The sequence below is a fragment of the Alnus glutinosa genome, chromosome 3 (genome assembly GCF_958979055.1).
Source record: "Alnus glutinosa chromosome 3, dhAlnGlut1.1, whole genome shotgun sequence".
NCBI classification, from domain to species: domain Eukaryota; kingdom Viridiplantae; phylum Streptophyta; class Magnoliopsida; order Fagales; family Betulaceae; genus Alnus; species Alnus glutinosa.
The window spans coordinates 10,139,687-10,157,073 of record NC_084888.1 but is presented as its reverse complement, the minus strand read 5'-3'; the positions used below and the strand labels follow the sequence as shown (position 1 = coordinate 10,157,073).

At 33.9% G+C, this 17,387-nt stretch overlaps 2 protein-coding genes and 1 long non-coding RNA gene across 3 annotated transcripts; all 3 read left to right on the top strand.

Moving 5' to 3' along the window:
• The first annotated feature begins 747 nt into the window (after positions 1–747).
• On the top strand, positions 748–1,918 carry LOC133863148 (uncharacterized). The gene is made up of 2 exons (XM_062299133.1): positions 748–1,735; positions 1,854–1,918. Exons 1-2 carry the CDS (start codon positions 748–750, stop codon positions 1,916–1,918), a joined length of 1,053 nt encoding a protein of 350 aa, XP_062155117.1.
• Positions 1,919–5,891: 3,973 nt separating this feature from the next.
• On the top strand, positions 5,892–8,915 carry LOC133862435 (uncharacterized). Its single transcript, XR_009899225.1, has 3 exons — positions 5,892–6,454; positions 7,773–7,809; positions 8,721–8,915. It is a non-coding gene; the product is annotated as an uncharacterized LOC133862435 (long non-coding RNA).
• A 4,456-nt stretch (positions 8,916–13,371) lies between these two features.
• Positions 13,372–14,543, top strand: LOC133863147 (uncharacterized). The gene is made up of 2 exons (XM_062299132.1): positions 13,372–14,359; positions 14,479–14,543. Exons 1-2 carry the CDS (start codon positions 13,372–13,374, stop codon positions 14,541–14,543), a joined length of 1,053 nt encoding a protein of 350 aa, XP_062155116.1.
• Positions 14,544–17,387: the final 2,844 nt, after the last annotated feature.

Sequence of the window (17,387 nt, the reverse complement as noted above, 5' to 3'; positions counted from 1 at the left end):
ATCTTACAAAAATAAATAAATAAATAAAGACCTCATTTTAGATTTTTAGCCCTAACTAAGGCAATATATGCATGTTTGTTTCAACCAACTTTATTTGCTACAAAAGCATCAAGGGACATAATGTCTTATCTATACTCACTACCTAGGCGTCAGAGGTGATTGCTCTTGTGAGTGGGCCAATCTAAGCATGTTGACATACTTTTTCACCACGACACCGAATACATGGTGAATATGTGTGTGCTCGATGGATGCTAATTAATAGTCACTATGCATGTGCCACGCGGAAAGAGTACTAGTGTGCTTCAATTAATGTTTGGTTTTATGAAATTTAATAGAACCTAATGTGGGTTCTACTAACTTACCAAACTATAGTTGTATAGAATAAACTAAAATGACTCTTGATATATCATTATATCTCAATAAAACTCAGCCAATCTCTCACTAATAGTAATTACGAATGTCAAAAGAAATTAAAATGGATGTGAAAATGTCATATTACGATGTCAATAGTTTAATGATGTATTCATTAATGATAAGAAGGTTACAACACTCATTTAGTTGTCTGAATTAATAGAATATCCAAAGATGTCTAAAACTTTAGTATTCATTTACTGCTCACTTATTCATCACAAAGATTTTCAAGTCTATAAATTATGGGTTTCTGTTCAAGTTCTAAATCAAAGAAAACTTCAAGTGAGGAGGACATCAGTAGAGCTATAGAAGAGAATGAGGAGTGTTTTAGTGATGATGGTGTTTGCAACAATGCTTGTGCTAGTTGTAGCACAAGTTGATGACTCATGTTCGAAAACACCAGCATCTGCCCCTTCAACCCTTTCCCTACCACAAGATACCACTGATTGTGATAGATTGTGTGATTTAAGGTGTTCCTTTAAGAGAGGTGTCCCACAGCTTTACATGCTTTGTATGCAACTTTGTATGCCATCTTGCGGGGGTGGTCAAGTACTAGAACAAACTGATGATTCTTCTTCGACAACACCAGCACCCGCTCCTTCAACCATTTCCCTACCACAAGATACCAGTGACTGTGATAGATTGTGCGACTTAAGGTGTTTCCTTAAGAGAGGTATCCCGCAGCTTTACATGCTTTGTATGCAACTTTGTAAGTCATCTTGCGGGGGCGGTCAAGATGATCCTCCTTCGACAACACCAGCACCTGCTCCTCCAACCGTTTCCCTACCACAAGATACAACTGACTGTGATAGATTGTGCGATTTAAGGTGTTCCCTTAAGAGAGGTATCCCGCAGCTTTACATGCTTTGTATGCAGCTTTGTAAGCCATCTTGCGAGGGCGGTCAAGTATTAGAACAAGCTGATGATTCTTCTTCGACAACACCAGTACCTGCTCCTTCAACCATTTTCCTACCACAAGATACCAATGATTGTGATAGATTGTGCGATTTAAGATGTTCCCTTAAGAGAGGTATCCCGCAGCTTTACATGCTTTGTATGCAACTTTGTAAGCTATCTTGCGGGAGTGGTCAAGTACTAGAACATGCTGATGATTCTTCTTCTACCCTTTCCCTTCCACAAGATGAACATGCCGGTGATTGTAATAAATTTTGTGTTGATAAGTGTTACCTTGAGAAACATGTCCCAAAGAATTACAACATGTGTTTAGACCTTTGCAAGAAATATTTCCTGCAACCTCTCTCGTATGACATCTATCATTGTACCTCTGCTTGTGCTGCCTCAATGTCCACCAAGTTAGGCTCAGGTACATGTTAAACAACAATAATTGCTATAAAAAACAGCTTCATTTTTGTTTCATTTTTAAGGATATATACAATTTGTAAACTAGAATCTGTATCTAATATGTGTTTTTAATGTGGCAGGTGCAGAAAAAGATAATGGAGATTATGTGGAAATTTGCTATAATAACTGCAAGAAGAATGTTTAGCATATGCTATAAATGTACTCGTAATAATGCCTTATATACTGTGAGCATGTTTTGAATATTAAAAGATTTTCGAGTTGTATTTTCCTGTTACTTGTTACCTCGAGGGCAAGAATTATCTAATATAATAATATATTTCATTTTCCAATCTTCACAAGATGACATTCGGATATTATGAACCAATATTATTGGATAATCTAAGATTAAGTGGGCGGGTTTTAGAATTTTGTGTGACTAACAAATAATTCAAAATATTAAGGAAAAACAAAACATGCGTACATTTCAGTTTCAAAGTCTTTTAGGCTACTGCTAGTGGTGGTGGTTCAATGGCCTCAATGAAATCTCCAAAGTGGTCGATCGAATATGTACTAGGGTGAGAGTTTGACTTCGGAAATGAGAATTATCAATCCTATTAGTATTAGGCATTTTGAGTCTCACTAATACCCGTGTGGAACTGAGTCAGATCATGGCCCAGTTGGACTTGAGCGAGAGCCTGTGGTTCCCATCTTGTATGCCCTTCATGTGTAACTCCCATATCAAGTAAATGCAACTATAGTCACGCTCAGATAGAATAATTACAGTTAATCTCCTTCATTTTCAGCTTTATGCACATTCCTATTGTTTTCTTAATTGCTTAATAAAAACTGTAAATAAAGAGATGAAAATGGAAATGAACAAAGAAAAAGCATTCTCGCAAAAGGAAAATTGTAAGTCCTGATGTTACAATGTTACAACGTAGACTCATTAAGTGTTTGCCTTCTCAAGTTCTAAGTAAGATAAATCGTCAAATATGTGGTGTGTCAATTTTTGAATAGCGTGAGCTTGTTAATTTACAAGAACAATTGAATTGACAGGCTAATTATTCACATTACTTTGATAAAGTGATAATTAACATTTTGATTGTTTGATCAAATTGCTGGGGAAGAAAAAGTTTTTTAACGCATAACATTTCTACATTTTTTCATTAAATCTTTTGTAACGCATATATACATCAATTTTATAAACATGTATCCATTGTATTAAAAAATCCACAAATATAGGTTACAGAGATTACATAAGTTTTCTTTTCTGGGAAAATAAATTTGAGATTTGGAGTCTTACTCGCGCCATTATATTTTAGTCAAAAAATGAGTCTATTTAAATTTAATGTAATTATGTCATAATCCCCTCATATTTTGGCTTTGACGAAATCAAAACCTGTGTTTTGAGTATTTATAAATCGAGACCTTCGTTAGTATTTTCGGCTAAATAAAAAATAAAACCTATATGAAAATAAAACAATTTCTGTCTCACGGTCTCAAATTCTTTATGAAAATAGGCACAAACAGTGGCTTCAAAACTCTTTCCTCTCTATTTATCTAAAACTTTACAAAATCTGGTTATTATAATAAGTTTTACATTTTGTTTTACTCAAGTTATTATAATAATCTGGTTGAAGGTATATTTTATTACTCAGTTTTATATATATCATGCATGGATTTCCAATGTAAAACACTTCCACGTACTTCCCTCAATGTTTCAGACCAGCAACTTTGGTGATAGCTCAACTAAATTTGCTTTAATGCTGAAGAATTAAGTATAACTTAACTAGATAATTTTAAGCCAAGGTTCTCTTAATTTATTTTTTTATTTTTTTTTTCGAAATTCTCATAGATAATTACTATTTCATACAATTATGGCAACATCTTCATTGGATATTTACTAAAAGGCCAGAAGGTTAAAGCACTCATCTCATCTTGTTGTGTAGAGATTAATAGAATTTCTATATGTGGCCAAAACTTGAATGCTCATTTATGCCCACTCATTGATGACAAAGTGTTCCAAGTCTATAAATCATGTTCGCAACTTCTAAGGGTCCGTTTGGGTTTGCGATTTCAAAAAGTGCGATTTAAAATAACGATTTTAAAATGTGCGATTTGAAAAAAGTGATTTTTAAAAACGCAGTTAAGCGTTTGACAAAATCACAGTTTAGCCTTTAAAATCGCGAATTTACCTTTTAAAATTCTGTGTTTTCAAAAAAGCACCATCTTATCTGCGATTTGAAAAAGCAGATTTTCTGCGTTTTCAAATCGCAATTTTTAAAAACGCAGTTCCCAAACGATCTATGTTCTGCGATTTGGTTTAAAATCGCACTTATTGTTTATGAAATCGCAATCCCAAACGGACCCTAAATCATTATAGTTTCAATAGAGGGAGAGATTTCGGAGTGATAGAAGGATTTTTTTTTTTTTTTGTTTGTTTGTTAAATATCTTTGATCCATGTGGTTTAACGACTTTATTTTTTTGCTCTCTGTGTTTCATTTCGTATCACAAATAGTACCTCGTTTATGGTCTTAAGACGAAGACGGTACTTCCGTCCAAAAAAGTAACTTAGTTTTTTGAATTAATATAGTTTAATGATGTATTCATTAATGATAAGAAGGTTACAACGCTCACTTAGTTGTTCGAATTAATAGAATTTCCAAAGAATTTTTAGTATTCTAACACGGTGCATATGAGGTATCAAAATTATTTTATTCTCTATATTTATAATAGCCCCAGCAGCAATCATATGTATGCATGTTTGTTTAGTTTTCCTTAAAAGAAATGCTAGGTGTACTTAAACTTTTACAAAGGGAAGCTTACAAACTGACGTGGAGCCTCTCATGAGGCTCCACATCAGATTAATAATTAAATCAAGTTAAAACAAATTTTAATACATAGACAAAATACTGTTAAATTTAGAGTACATTTGGGTTTGCGACATTACTGATCAGTTTTTGTATTCCAATAAAATTTTTGGAACTTAGAAATTTTCAAAGATGCTCGAAACTTCAATGTTCATTTATTGCTCCCTTGTTGATCACAGAGAGTTCCAAGTCTATAAATTATGATTTTGTGTTTGAGTTCTACATCAAAGAAAACTTCAAGTGATCATCAGAAAGAGAGTAGAGCTACAAAAGAAAATGAGGAGTGTTTTAGCAATGATAGTGTTTGTAACCATGCTTGTGCTAGTTTTAGCTGATGATTCTTCTTTGACAGCACCAACGCCTTCCCCTACTGCCCTTTCCCTACCACAAGATGAACAAGCCGGCGGCGACTGTGGTAAATTGTGTGTTGATAAGTGTTACCTTGAGAAATGTATCCCAAAGCATTACAATATCTGTTTAGACCTTTGCAAGCTACATTGCCAGCACCCTCTCTCGTACAACATCTATCATTGTACCTCTGCTTGTGCTGCCTCATTGTCCACGAAGTTAGGCTCAGGTACGTACGTACATGTCAAACAACATTAATTGCATGCTATAGAAAAACCACTTCATTTTTGTTTCATTTTTAAGGATACATTCTGTAATACCCCATATTATTTTTTAAATATGAATATTTATGAAAATGAATATTTATTTACTAAGGAACATTTACCTTTATTGTCTTAGTTTAATTATAGTTCAATGAAGGTTTAAGCGGACCTTAAACTTTGAAATTACGAAAATGTGGTCAAATGAACTCCGTTTTGGTCGATTCAAAAGTCAAAACGCTCGTCTCAAAGTCCTCTAACTACCCTCCGAATTTCATAATTTTTGGACTTCGTTAAGGATACGAAAACACCCGCACAAACAACTACCACTGTTTTGAACGAAAATTAGCATCAATAAATTTGTGGGTTCATTTTATTTCTAGCACAGCCCATATGAATCAATATACATCAGCCCACCTAATTCAAACAACCCAGTACAGCCCACACGTTACCCAGCCCAATCCAGCTTAGTTTGATCACAAGAGGAACTCAACTACTCAAGTTAGGAAATTGGTTCTTAAGTTGTCCAGGTGCTGCGTTTCCCCTCAACCTACGGACGTCATGCCTTAGCTCACAACTTGCTGCCCACGAATTCTTCCTAGCCATAGATCAGATCCCACCCATATCATCCTAGCTGTCCAGAGCTTCTCCCTAAAGAGATACAGCCCCTCTTTCGTCCACCACTCTTTTCTTCTTCCTTCTTGGATCCTTGACAACGCAACACTCATCTAAACTTGCTGCCCAAGGAGTTGAATCTCAGCCTTTGATCTTTCTTGCTCCCCAAGCTGAATTCCAGCCATCAGATGAGATCAAAAGGAGGCCGTCCAATTCGGTATAAAAGGAGGTAAGCACCCCCTCTTTTCACGCCAACTTCTCCTTCTTAATTCTCTCGGCTTTCTCTGTTTTTGCAGCAATGAACCAGCAGCACTTCTCTTCTTTTCTGCACAAAAACAGCAAGTAAAACTCTCTGTTTTCTCTTCCAAAACAGCAGCTCTTTCACGGACAGCAACTCCTCTATTCCTTTTCTGGTTTTGTCTCATGTATAGTAGCAAGTGAAGACCCTTTCCCTCTGTTCTTTGTTGCTGTTTTCTGCAGAAATCTCTCTTTTATTCCTCAGTTTGCAGAAAAATCAGAACCCTCTCATTTTTTTTTTTTTTTTTTCACGTCCAACAAAGCAGCAAACTCTCTCTCTTATTTTTAATCCAGCTCTCTTCTCTGTTTCCACTTGGTCCAGCAGCAAGCAAGTTTCCCTTGACACCGTGGTAAGCCTCTCTCTCTTTTCTCTGACTCTCTCGTCCGTGTGGGTGTGTTTTGTGGTAAAATGAAAGGAAAAGAAGAACAGAAGACCCAAAAGAAAAGTAGAAGAAACAGTAGGTGCCTCTCCCCCAATCTTCTCGTGTGTGTGTGTATTGTACAAAAGAAAGAACAGAAAGTTAAGAAAGAAAAGCAAAGAAGAGGGTCTTGGTCTACTAAGAGCATTCCCAATGGTTTATGTATTTTTCAATCTAGAATAGCTAATCAAAATTTATTTTATCTAGTTTAGCTAATGAATTTTAAATGCACTATACATCCGATTATCTATTTTTAACTCTATATTATTTTTTTATTATTTTTAATTTATTTATTTTATTATAGTATTTTTTTTTCATGTGGGTCCCGCTTTATAACTCCACTACTTTACACACTTTCTCTTAAATCTCCACTATAAAGGAAGAAAAAAAAAAGAAGAACGTGGAGTGGTGGAGGGAAAAAGGAAAAAAGCAAAGCTAAAAAAGTGGAGATAAAGAATAAAAAAAATAGATAAGTGAATAGTATAACTCTACATGTAGAGTTCCACTATTTATGGAATTAAGGAAAATCTATTATAGAGTTGGAATACATAAGCTGATGGAGTCTCTTTTTAGCACTTTTATTATCTATTCTAGCTTAAAGTTGCAAATAGATAATCCATTGGGAGTGCTCTAAGGGAAAAAGGAATCACTAAATAATAATAAAGAAAAGAAAGACAAGAAAAGGACCCACTTTTTCTCTCTCTCGTAATTCATTTTTTTACTCACTTACTTTGCAAGAACAAGCTCTTCTCTCTACATTCAATGGATAAGGAAAGAAAAGAAATAAAAGACAAAAGAATAAGGACTTTTCTCTCTCTGTACGTGTGTTCCAAAATATGTATATAATGAGTAAAGAACAATAAAAAGAGAGAGAATGTAGAAACCACCTCTCTCTGGGCCGATTCTTTGTACAAAATATATTACTTTGTGATATATTTGGTAAGTTCTTAACAAGCTTTATTTTTTGTGACTTTATAAGGTTTTATTATTTTTAAGTTGTGTTTTAAACAGAAGATTTCAAAGCAAATAACTTAATTTAATAAATACGTCGTTATAAAAAGAGTCATTATTTTACAAAAGTGTCATTACGCTGTCCAAATATTTTAGTCGTTATTAATACTAATGCCGTTATTATGTGTTTAATTAATTGATGAAAGAAAAGAAATAATAGGGAGAGGATACTTTAGTTTAAGTTTTAGGTTTCAAATCTCAGAAAATTTCTCTGAACTTTCTCTTGCAATTTATTTAGGTAGAAGGTAGCTAAGATACTGCTCAGAAAATACCAGGTAAGGGAAACACTACCTCAAAACCCCGGCAAAGTTTTAATAAAACTTTTTCTAAAGAAAATGTCGGGGATTTTCTAAATTCTTTCAACTCTTTTAATATTACTTGTCTTTTTATATCACCATTATAATAATGCTCTTGTCATATGATGTGATTGAAATCTCATGTGATCATACTTCATTTATACATGTGAAATCATAATTTCCAAAGTATGTGCACCATATGAATAAAGTTGATAATATCATAGTATATGTGTTACATGTGCACCATACGAGCAAAGGATGGCATCATAGTATATGTTATGAATCATAGTTTTCAAAGGCATATGTTACATATGAGCAAAGGTTGATTTCATAGTACATGTTTCACGTGCACACAGTTTTACCCCCGCGGCACCATGTCATAAATATTCGGATTCCACAGTTTCATAGTTTCATAGGGTAGCATGGCAAACACACAGAAGCACGAAAGTGTGTGCTACCAGCCGGGGTGGCCTTCGCCTAGGGAAGTTCCCAACCCGGTACGGCTCTCCCCTGTGACGACAGGATGGGCTCATAGTCGTCTTTCGAGACAAGCCAAACGTGCGCCGCTCATGGTTAATTAGCGGATATTGGACCAAGGGTGGATAAAATTTACACATTGAATTGTTGTACATTTAATCTAATTGCATTCTCTCTATTTGATTTTTATCTTGAATTCTATCATGGTTTTAAGGGAAGTTAAAATTTACACATAGCATAAATGATTCATGCACCATTCTACATTTGATATAATTGTATGTTATTTAACTGTTTCTTTACTTGCTAAATTATTTGAATTCTATTTAGAATTCCTGAAAAGAAAATTTCACTTTTGTTGTGTTTTCCTTACTGAGTTGTCAAACTCACCCCTTTTTCCCCCCAAATCTTTTCAGATGACACTGTAGACCGGAGTCTTTTCTTTATGGATGGCATAGACCCCACCCTAAGAGCAATAGATCGATAAAGACCGGTCTAGCTTTTGTATTGTACATATTTATTTTGAATTCCTAGAAATGATGTAATAATTAAAGAACTATTATGTATATGTTCTTATAATGAAAGATAGCCATGTGTTATTCCTGGGAAAATGTGTACATGTATTAAATTATAGAGATGTTTTATAACTCAAGTTCGCGTTTCCCTTATATCCCAAAACGGGGGCGTGACACATTCTATACACTTGAATCTTTATTTGTATTACAAATTTGCACCTATTCTCGAATACTGATGTGTGTGTTTATGTGGCAGCAGGTGCAGATAAAGTCGAAGGAGATTATGTGGAAATCTGCTGCAAAAATTGCAAGAAGAATAATTAATTAGCATATGCTATGAATGTACTTGGAATAAGACAGAGAATAATGAGATGCATGCTTTGAATATCGAGTTGTATTTTCCTGTTGTCTTCGGTTATTTAGTTCTCAAGAAAACCTGTTACCCCACTGAGGGCAAGAATTATCCAATTCCATTTTCCAATCTTTATAAGAATAAGATGACGTTGGGATATTGTGAACCAATATTATTCTGGAGAATCTAAGATTATATAAGCAAGTGAGCTTAATTTAGAATTTTGTGTGAATAACAAATAACTAAATGGGTCCCAAAATATTAAGGAAAAACTAAACAAACATGCATACATATGATTGCTGCCGGGGCTATTTAGAAATATACAGAATAAAATAATATCGATACCTCTCATGCATGATGCACCGTGTTGGGATATATTTTGAATATAATATTATTAATTTATATTTTCTAGTATATGTCGATTTGTGTTTTCTTGTATAAGTCGATTTGAGTTTATTTGTATAAGTCGACTTATTCAACTAGAAATACAGGCCTATGTATTGTAAACAATTAAGTTATTGAGCACAATGTAGCCCTTTGAACTTTACCTTGTGGACATAGGTCATAGACCAAACCAGGTAAATTTTGTCTTTTTTTCTCTTTCTCTTGCTTCTACTATTATTTCGCTTTTATTCTATTTTAGATTTATAGGCAAATCTCAACACACCAAACTTAGATTTGAATTGAGTTGTTCCACGTGCTTTGTCTATTGAATCTCCAACAATTTCTTTTTCCGATGGTGGTGGTGAAGCACCCTACTAAAGTGATACCTACAGTTTCTACTAAAGGGAGATGTTTACTGACTCACACCACTGCAAGCGTTTTACTACGCACACAGACAAAAATGTTGTTTGCTTATATTTTTTTACGCACTATATATATGTAACGTTCAAAACATTGTTGTCATTTAGTGCATGTGTTTGTGCGTTACTTCTTTTGGTTGCCAATTATGGGTGCCTATATTTAGTACATCTCCACTCACACACATTAGGCATGACCCAACCATGCATCGAGTGGCGGAGCCACGTTAGGGCTAGTGGGCCGTGTCCTTACAAACCCTTTATATATATAAAAGGAAATCTTGAACTTGACCCTGAACTTGATCCCATACTTGTCATTTTTAAAAAAAAAAAAAAAAAAAACTTTTAAGAGACTTTATATTGTCCGTGAACAATCTTCGTTTCTCTGGTGAGTTATATAGTTTTGTTTTCATTATGCATATTTGCTACTTAGAGAATATTATAAGATTTATATAAAATTAGTTTTTAAAAATTTCTAAAGAAAAAAGTATAAAGAAAAAAGTTAACAAGTAATGCTAGATACTATGTTTTTATTCTGCAATGATGATGTGGCAGCCTCAACCAACCCTTGAATATATATATATATATATATATATATATATATATATATATATATATATATATATATATATATGATTATTTCTATTTAGACTATTATATATATGTTTGTTTCTATTCTATTGTTAATTTGTTGTTTATCAACCCTGATTATCTCTTATGGGGTTGTAATTTAATTTAAAATTTTAAGTCGATGAATTACATGTCTAAATTAAAAACTATCGATTCAAAATAAAAGAAGTTAACATTCTAAAAAGTAATACATCATAAGATTTTAATGACGAAACTTCAAATCTCAAAGATTGTTCTCTTAAATCTCTAAGGGTTGAAGCTAAAGAACATCCTTATAAAACTCTAATTGTGGAATCCCAATGGTTGAAGTTGAAGAACATTCATTTTTTTGCGTTTATCATATTTTTAATTGGCCCCTACAATAATGAATTCTTATCTCCGCCACTGCATGCATTTGTTTGTCTGTTTTCAATCATGTTCATGCTGACAAATATACTATGTGATGATCGAGCAAACTTGCGTAAAATTTGGGAGGACTATACCAAATCTTTTAATGACCTGCATAGCAACATCCCTATAAGTGTGTCATTATACTCTGACTCATTTGGTTACATCACATTAAGCATCTCTTGTCTCTCTCGAGTCCATTATCTTAGAGCAATGCTTAACCTCCACAAAACATGATGCACCCACAGTTAAGAAGCAATACAGCCAGGGTCGTCTCAATACATTTTGAAACCAATGTGACAAGTTTAAGTAAGTCATTTTTCTTGTGTCTAAATATTAGTTAAATAATATTTATTTTAAAAATAATATTATATTTTTATTTAAAAATTCTTCTTCTTGTTCTTTGGCAAGCAAAATTTCTAATTAAGTTTTTATATTCAAGACTTTCCACATTCTTATGATCAACGTTCAATTCAGAGAGCACATCGGAGATAAAGACTTTCCATGTTCTACTGGCAATTTAATTGAAATTGATGTTGCCATCTTGGAGAAAAGTTATGCACGTTGGACTTTCATGAATGTGAAAAAGAGAAAGTAAACAAGTGGACATTCCAAGAATTTATATATATATGTTGAAAAATTTATGACTTTGGAGGCCTTAATTATTAACTTTCATGGAAAATTCATTCTTTATGAACATGAATTGTACACATCAAAAGAAATAGAATGACTACATGTCTTGAGTTATAAATTCTGATTTTCATGTCTAGAGATTGTTTAAGGTCCCATATTGTAAAATTATTATTTTATCATAACTGAGAGTCTAAATTAGATTTATTAACTTTTTACCATATTAGAGTTTTAAAAAGTTTTTTTTTTTTTTTTGGAAAGCATCTTTATTGAACAATTATTAATTGGAGGCCTTAAGTATAGACTATTTATTAAATTTCTACTATATTAGAGTTTTAAAATTTTCTTTTGAAAGAACATTTATTGGAAAATTATTAATTGCATGCCTTAATTAGAGACTATTTATTAGCTTTTTACTATATTGAAGACTTATTTTTTTTTATTTTTTTATTTTAAAATATTGTACCAATATTAATTGAGGGCCTTAATTTATTGGGAGCCTTAGGCAACCGCCTAAGTTGCCAAAAGATTATGCAATAATTGAACATAACTTGCTGGTAGTGAGTACAAACATAATACAGATATGTTACTAAAAAAGTCTTTCCCTTGCCCTCATGCCAATCAGCTTTTGTCCAATCTCTTTCCCAGTAATGCATGCCCTTTTAGACCACATCTTACAGCATCAAAGCCTCAAAGGTCACAAAGGGCATAAATAAGGTCATTAACAATGACCTATGAAACTCACACGGTGAGAAAGTGGGGATCTATTCACTCACCTTCACTTTCAGTTGAACAAGCACATGTAGTATGAAATAAATGCTACGGTGGATTTGTGTTTTCAAAAGAGCGTATGTCTAAACTCAATACAATGTACACATCTTAGTCTAGTTGCTACCCAAGTGCCTAACCTAAGCCATCCATTTTTTCGCCACCTCAAATGCCAAATTAAAGTCTCGCATATGGCTAATTATAGGCTACATGCATGGATTTTGGGTTATCCACGCACAATCTTACAAAAATAAATAAATAAATAAAGACCTCATTTTAGATTTTTAGCCCTAGCTAAGGCAATATATGCATGTTTGTTTCAACCAACTCTATCTTCTACAAAAGCATCAAGGGACATAATGTCTTATCTATACTCACTACCTAAGCGTCAGAGGTGATTGCTCTTGTGAGTGGGCCAATCTAAGCATGTTGACATACTTTTTCACCACGACACCGAATACATGGTGAATATGTATGTGCTCGATGGATGCTAATTAATAGTCACTATGCATGTACCACGCGGAAAGAGTACTAGTGTGCTTCAATTAATGTTTGGTTTTGTGAAATTTAATAGAACCTAATGTGGGTTCTACTAATTTACCAAACTATAGTTGTATAGAATAAACTAAAATGACCTAGATATATCATTATATCTCAATAAAACTCAGCCAATCTCTCTCTAATAGTAATTACGAACGTCAAAAGAAATTAAAATGGATGTGAAAATGTCATATTACGATGTCAATAGTTAAATGATGTATTCATTAATGATAAGAAGGTTACAATACTCATTTAGTTGTCTGAATTAATAGAATATCCAAAGATGTCTGAAACTTTAGTATTCATTTACTGCTCACTTATTCATCACAAAGATTTTCAAGTCTATAAATTATGGGTTTCTGTTCAAGTTCTAAATCAATGAAAACTTCAAGTGAGGAAGACATCAGTAGAGCTATAGAAGAGAATGAGGAGTGTTTTAGTGATGATGGTGTTTGCAACAATGCTTGTGCTAGTTATAGCACAAGTTGATGACTCATGTTCGAAAACACCAGCATCTGCCCCTTCAACCCTTTCCCTACCACAAGATACCACTGATTGTGATAGATTGTGTGATTTAAGGTGTTCCTTTAAGAGAGGTGTCCCGCAGCTTTACATGCTTTGTATGCAACTTTGTATGCCATCTTGCGGGGGTGGTCAAGTACTAGAACAAGCTGATGATTCTTCTTCGACAACACTAGCACCTGCTCCTTCAACCATTTCCCTACCACAAGATACCAGTGACTGTGATAGATTGTGTGACTTAAGGTGTTTCCTTAAGAGAGGTATCCCGCAGCTTTACATGCTTTGTATGCAACTTTGTAAGTCATCTTGCGGGGGCGGTCAAGATGATCCTCCTTCGAAAACACCAGCACCTGCTCCTCCAGCCGTTTCCCTACCACCAAATACAACTGACTGTGATAGATTGTGCGATTTAAGGTGTTCCCTTAAGAGAGGTATCCCGCAGCTTTACATGCTTTGTATGCAGCTTTGTAAGCCATCTTGCGAGGGCGGTCAAGTATTAGAACAAGCTGATGATTCTTCTTTGACAACACCAGTACCTGCTCCTTCAACCATTTTCCTACCACAAGATACCAATGATTGTGATAGATTGTGCGATTTAAGATGTTCCCTTAAGAGAGGTATCCCGCAGCTTTACATGCTTTGTATGCAACTTTGTAAGCTATCTTGCGGGAGTGGTCAAGTACTAGAACATGCTGATGATTCTTCTTCTACCCTTTCCCTACCACAAGATGAACATGCTGGTGATTGTAATAAATTTTGTGTTGATAAGTGTTACCTTGAGAAACATGTCCCAAAGCATTACAACATGTGTTTAGACCTTTGCAAGAAATATTTCCTGCAACCTCTCTCGTATGACATCTATCATTGTACCTCTGCTTGTGCTGCCTCAATGTCCACCAAGTTAGGCTCAGGTACATGTTAAACAACAATAATTGCTATAAAAAACAACTTCATTTTTTGTTTCATTTTTAAGGATATATACAATTTGTAAACTAGAATCTGTATCTAATATGTGTTTTTAATGTGGCAGGTGCAGAAAAAGATAAAGGAGATTATGTGGAAATTTGCTATAATAACTGCAAGAAGAATGTTTAGCATATGCTATAAATGTACTCGTAATAATGCCTTATATACTGTGAGCATGCTTTGAATATTAAAAGATTTTCGAGTTGTATTTTCCTGTTACTTGGTACCTCGAGGGCAAGAATTATCTAATATAATAATATATTTCATTTTCCAATCTTCACAAGATGACATTCGGATATTTTGAACCAATATTGTTGGATAATCTAAGATTAAATGGGCGGGTTTTAGAATTTTGTGTGACTAACAGATAATTCAAAATATTAAGGAAAAACAAAACATGCGTACATTTCAGTTTCAAAGTCTTTTTGGCTACCGCTAGTGGTGGTGGTTCAATGGCCTCAATGAAATCTCCAAAGTGGTCGATCGAATATGTACTAGGGTGCGAGTTCGACTTCGGAAATGAGAATTATCAATCCTATTAGTATTAGGCACTTTGAGTCTCACTAATGCCCGGGTGGAACTGAGTCAGATCATGGCCCAGTTGGACTTGAGCGAGAGCCTGTGGTTCCCATCTTGTATGCCCTTCATGTGTAACTCCCATATCAAGTAGATGCTACTATAGTCACGCCCATATGGAATAATTACAGTTAATCTCCTTCATTTGCCGCTTTATGCACATTCCTATTGTTTTCTAAATTGCTTAATAAAAATTGTAAATAAAGAGATGAAAATGGAAATGAACAAAGAAAAAGCATTCTCGCAAAAGGAAAACTGTAAGTCCTGATGTTACGATGTTACAATGTTACAACGTAGACTCATCAAGTGTTTGCCTTCTCAAGTTCTAAGTAAGATAAATCGTCAAATATGAGGTGTGTCAATTTTTGAATAGCTTGAGCTTGTTAATTTACAAGAACAGTTGAATTGATAGGCTAATTATTCACATTACTTTGATAAAGTGATAATTAACATTTTGATTGTTTGATCAAATTGCTGGGGAAGAAAAAGTTTTTTTAACACATAACATTTCTACAATTTTTCATTAAATCTTTTGTAACGCATATATACATCAATTTTATAAACATGTATCCATTGTATTCAAAAATCCACAAATATAGAAGAGAGTAGAGCTATAAAAGAGAATGAGGAGTGTTTTAGTGATGATGGTGTTTGCAACAATGCTTGTGCTAGTTGTAGCACAAGTTGATGACTTTGGTTCGAAAACACCAACATATGCCCCTTCAACCCTTTACCTACCACAAGATACCATTGATTGTGATAGATTGTGTGATTTAAGGTGTTCCTTTAAGAGAGGTATCCCACAGCTTTACATGCTTTGTATGCAGCTTTGTAAGCCATCTTGCGGGGGCGGTCAAGTATTGGAACAAGCTGAGGATTCTTCTTCTACCATTTCCCTACCACAAGATGAACATGCCGGTGATTGTAATAAATTTTGTGTTGATAAGTGTTACCTTGAGAAACATGTCCCAAAGCATTACAACATGTGCTTAGACCTTTGCAAGAAATATTGCATGCACCCTCTCTCTTTTGACATCTATCATTGTACCTCTGCTTGTGCTCAGGTACAAGTTAAACATCAATAATTGCTATAGAAAAATAACTTCATTTTTGTTTCATTTTTTAGGATACAATTTGTAAACTTGCATCTCTATCTAATGTGTTTTTAATGTGGCAGGTGCAGAAAAAGATGAAGGAGATTATGTGGAAATCTGCTATAATAACTGAAGAAGAATGTTTAGCATATGCTATAAATGTACTTGTAATAAGGCCTCACATTCTGTGAGCGTGCTTTGAATATTAAAAAAGATCTGAGTTGTATCCTGTTAGTTGTTAACTCGAGGGCAAAAATTATCTAATATCTTTCATTTTCCAATCTTCACAAGATGACATTCGGATATTTTGAACCAATATAATTGGATGATCTAAGATTAAGCGGATGGGTTTTAGAATTTTGTGTGACTAACAAATAATTCAAAATATCAAGGAAAAACAAAATAAACATTCGTACATATGACTTTCAGTTTCAAAGTCTTTTGGGCTGCCGTTAGTGGTGGTGGTTCAGTGGCCTCAATAAAATTTCTAAAGTGGTTGAGCATGTACTAGGGTGAGAGTTCGACTTCTAAAATGGAAATTCTCAATCCTATTAATATTAGGCACTTTGAGTCTAATTTATACCTTGGTGAGACTGGGTTAGGCTACGACTCAGTTGGATTTGAGGGAGAGCTTGTGGTTCCCATCGTGTGTACCCCTCATGTGTAGCTCCCATCAAGCATGTATTACTATAGTCACGTCCAACTAAAATAGTTACAGTTAATTTCTCTCATTTGCCGCTTTACACACATTCTTCTCGTTTTCTCAATTGCTTGATAAAAACCGTAAATAAAGAGATTAAAATGGAAATGAATAGCTTGAGCTTGTTAATTTACAAGAATAGTTGAATAGGCTAATTATTCACATTACTTTGATAAAGTGATAATTAACATTTTGATTGTTTGATCAAATTGCTAGGGAAGAAAAAGTTTTTTAACACATAACATTTCTACATTTTTTCATTAAATCTTTTGTAACGCATATATACATCAATTTTATAAACATGTATCCATTGTCTTCAGAAATCCACAAATATAGATTACGGAGATTATATAAGTTTTGTTTTCTGGGAAAATGAATTTGAGATTTGGAGTCTTAAGCCATTATATTTTAGTCAGAAAATGAGTCTATTTAAATTTAATGTAATTATGTCATAATCCCCTCATATTTTGGCTTTGATGAAATCAAAACATGTGTTTTGAGTATTTGTAAATTGAGACCTCCATTAATATTTTCAGCTAAGTACATAATAAAACCTATATGAAAATAAAACAATATCCCTTAGGTTAAATTTTTTAATAAGTT

What these genes read in the sequence shown, in the direction of transcription:
- LOC133863147 (XM_062299132.1), top strand. Translation starts at nt 13,372, where the DNA reads ATGGTGTTTGCAACAATGCTTGTGCTAGTTATAGCACAAGTTGATGAC. An exon ending in GTCCACCAAGTTAGGCTCAG is followed by an intron (nt 14,360 to 14,478) that starts GTACATGTTAAA and finishes TTAATGTGGCAG; the next exon opens with GTGCAGAAAAAGATAAAGGA.
- LOC133863148 (XM_062299133.1), top strand. Translation starts at nt 748, where the DNA reads ATGGTGTTTGCAACAATGCTTGTGCTAGTTGTAGCACAAGTTGATGAC. An exon ending in GTCCACCAAGTTAGGCTCAG is followed by an intron (nt 1,736 to 1,853) that starts GTACATGTTAAA and finishes TTAATGTGGCAG; the next exon opens with GTGCAGAAAAAGATAATGGA.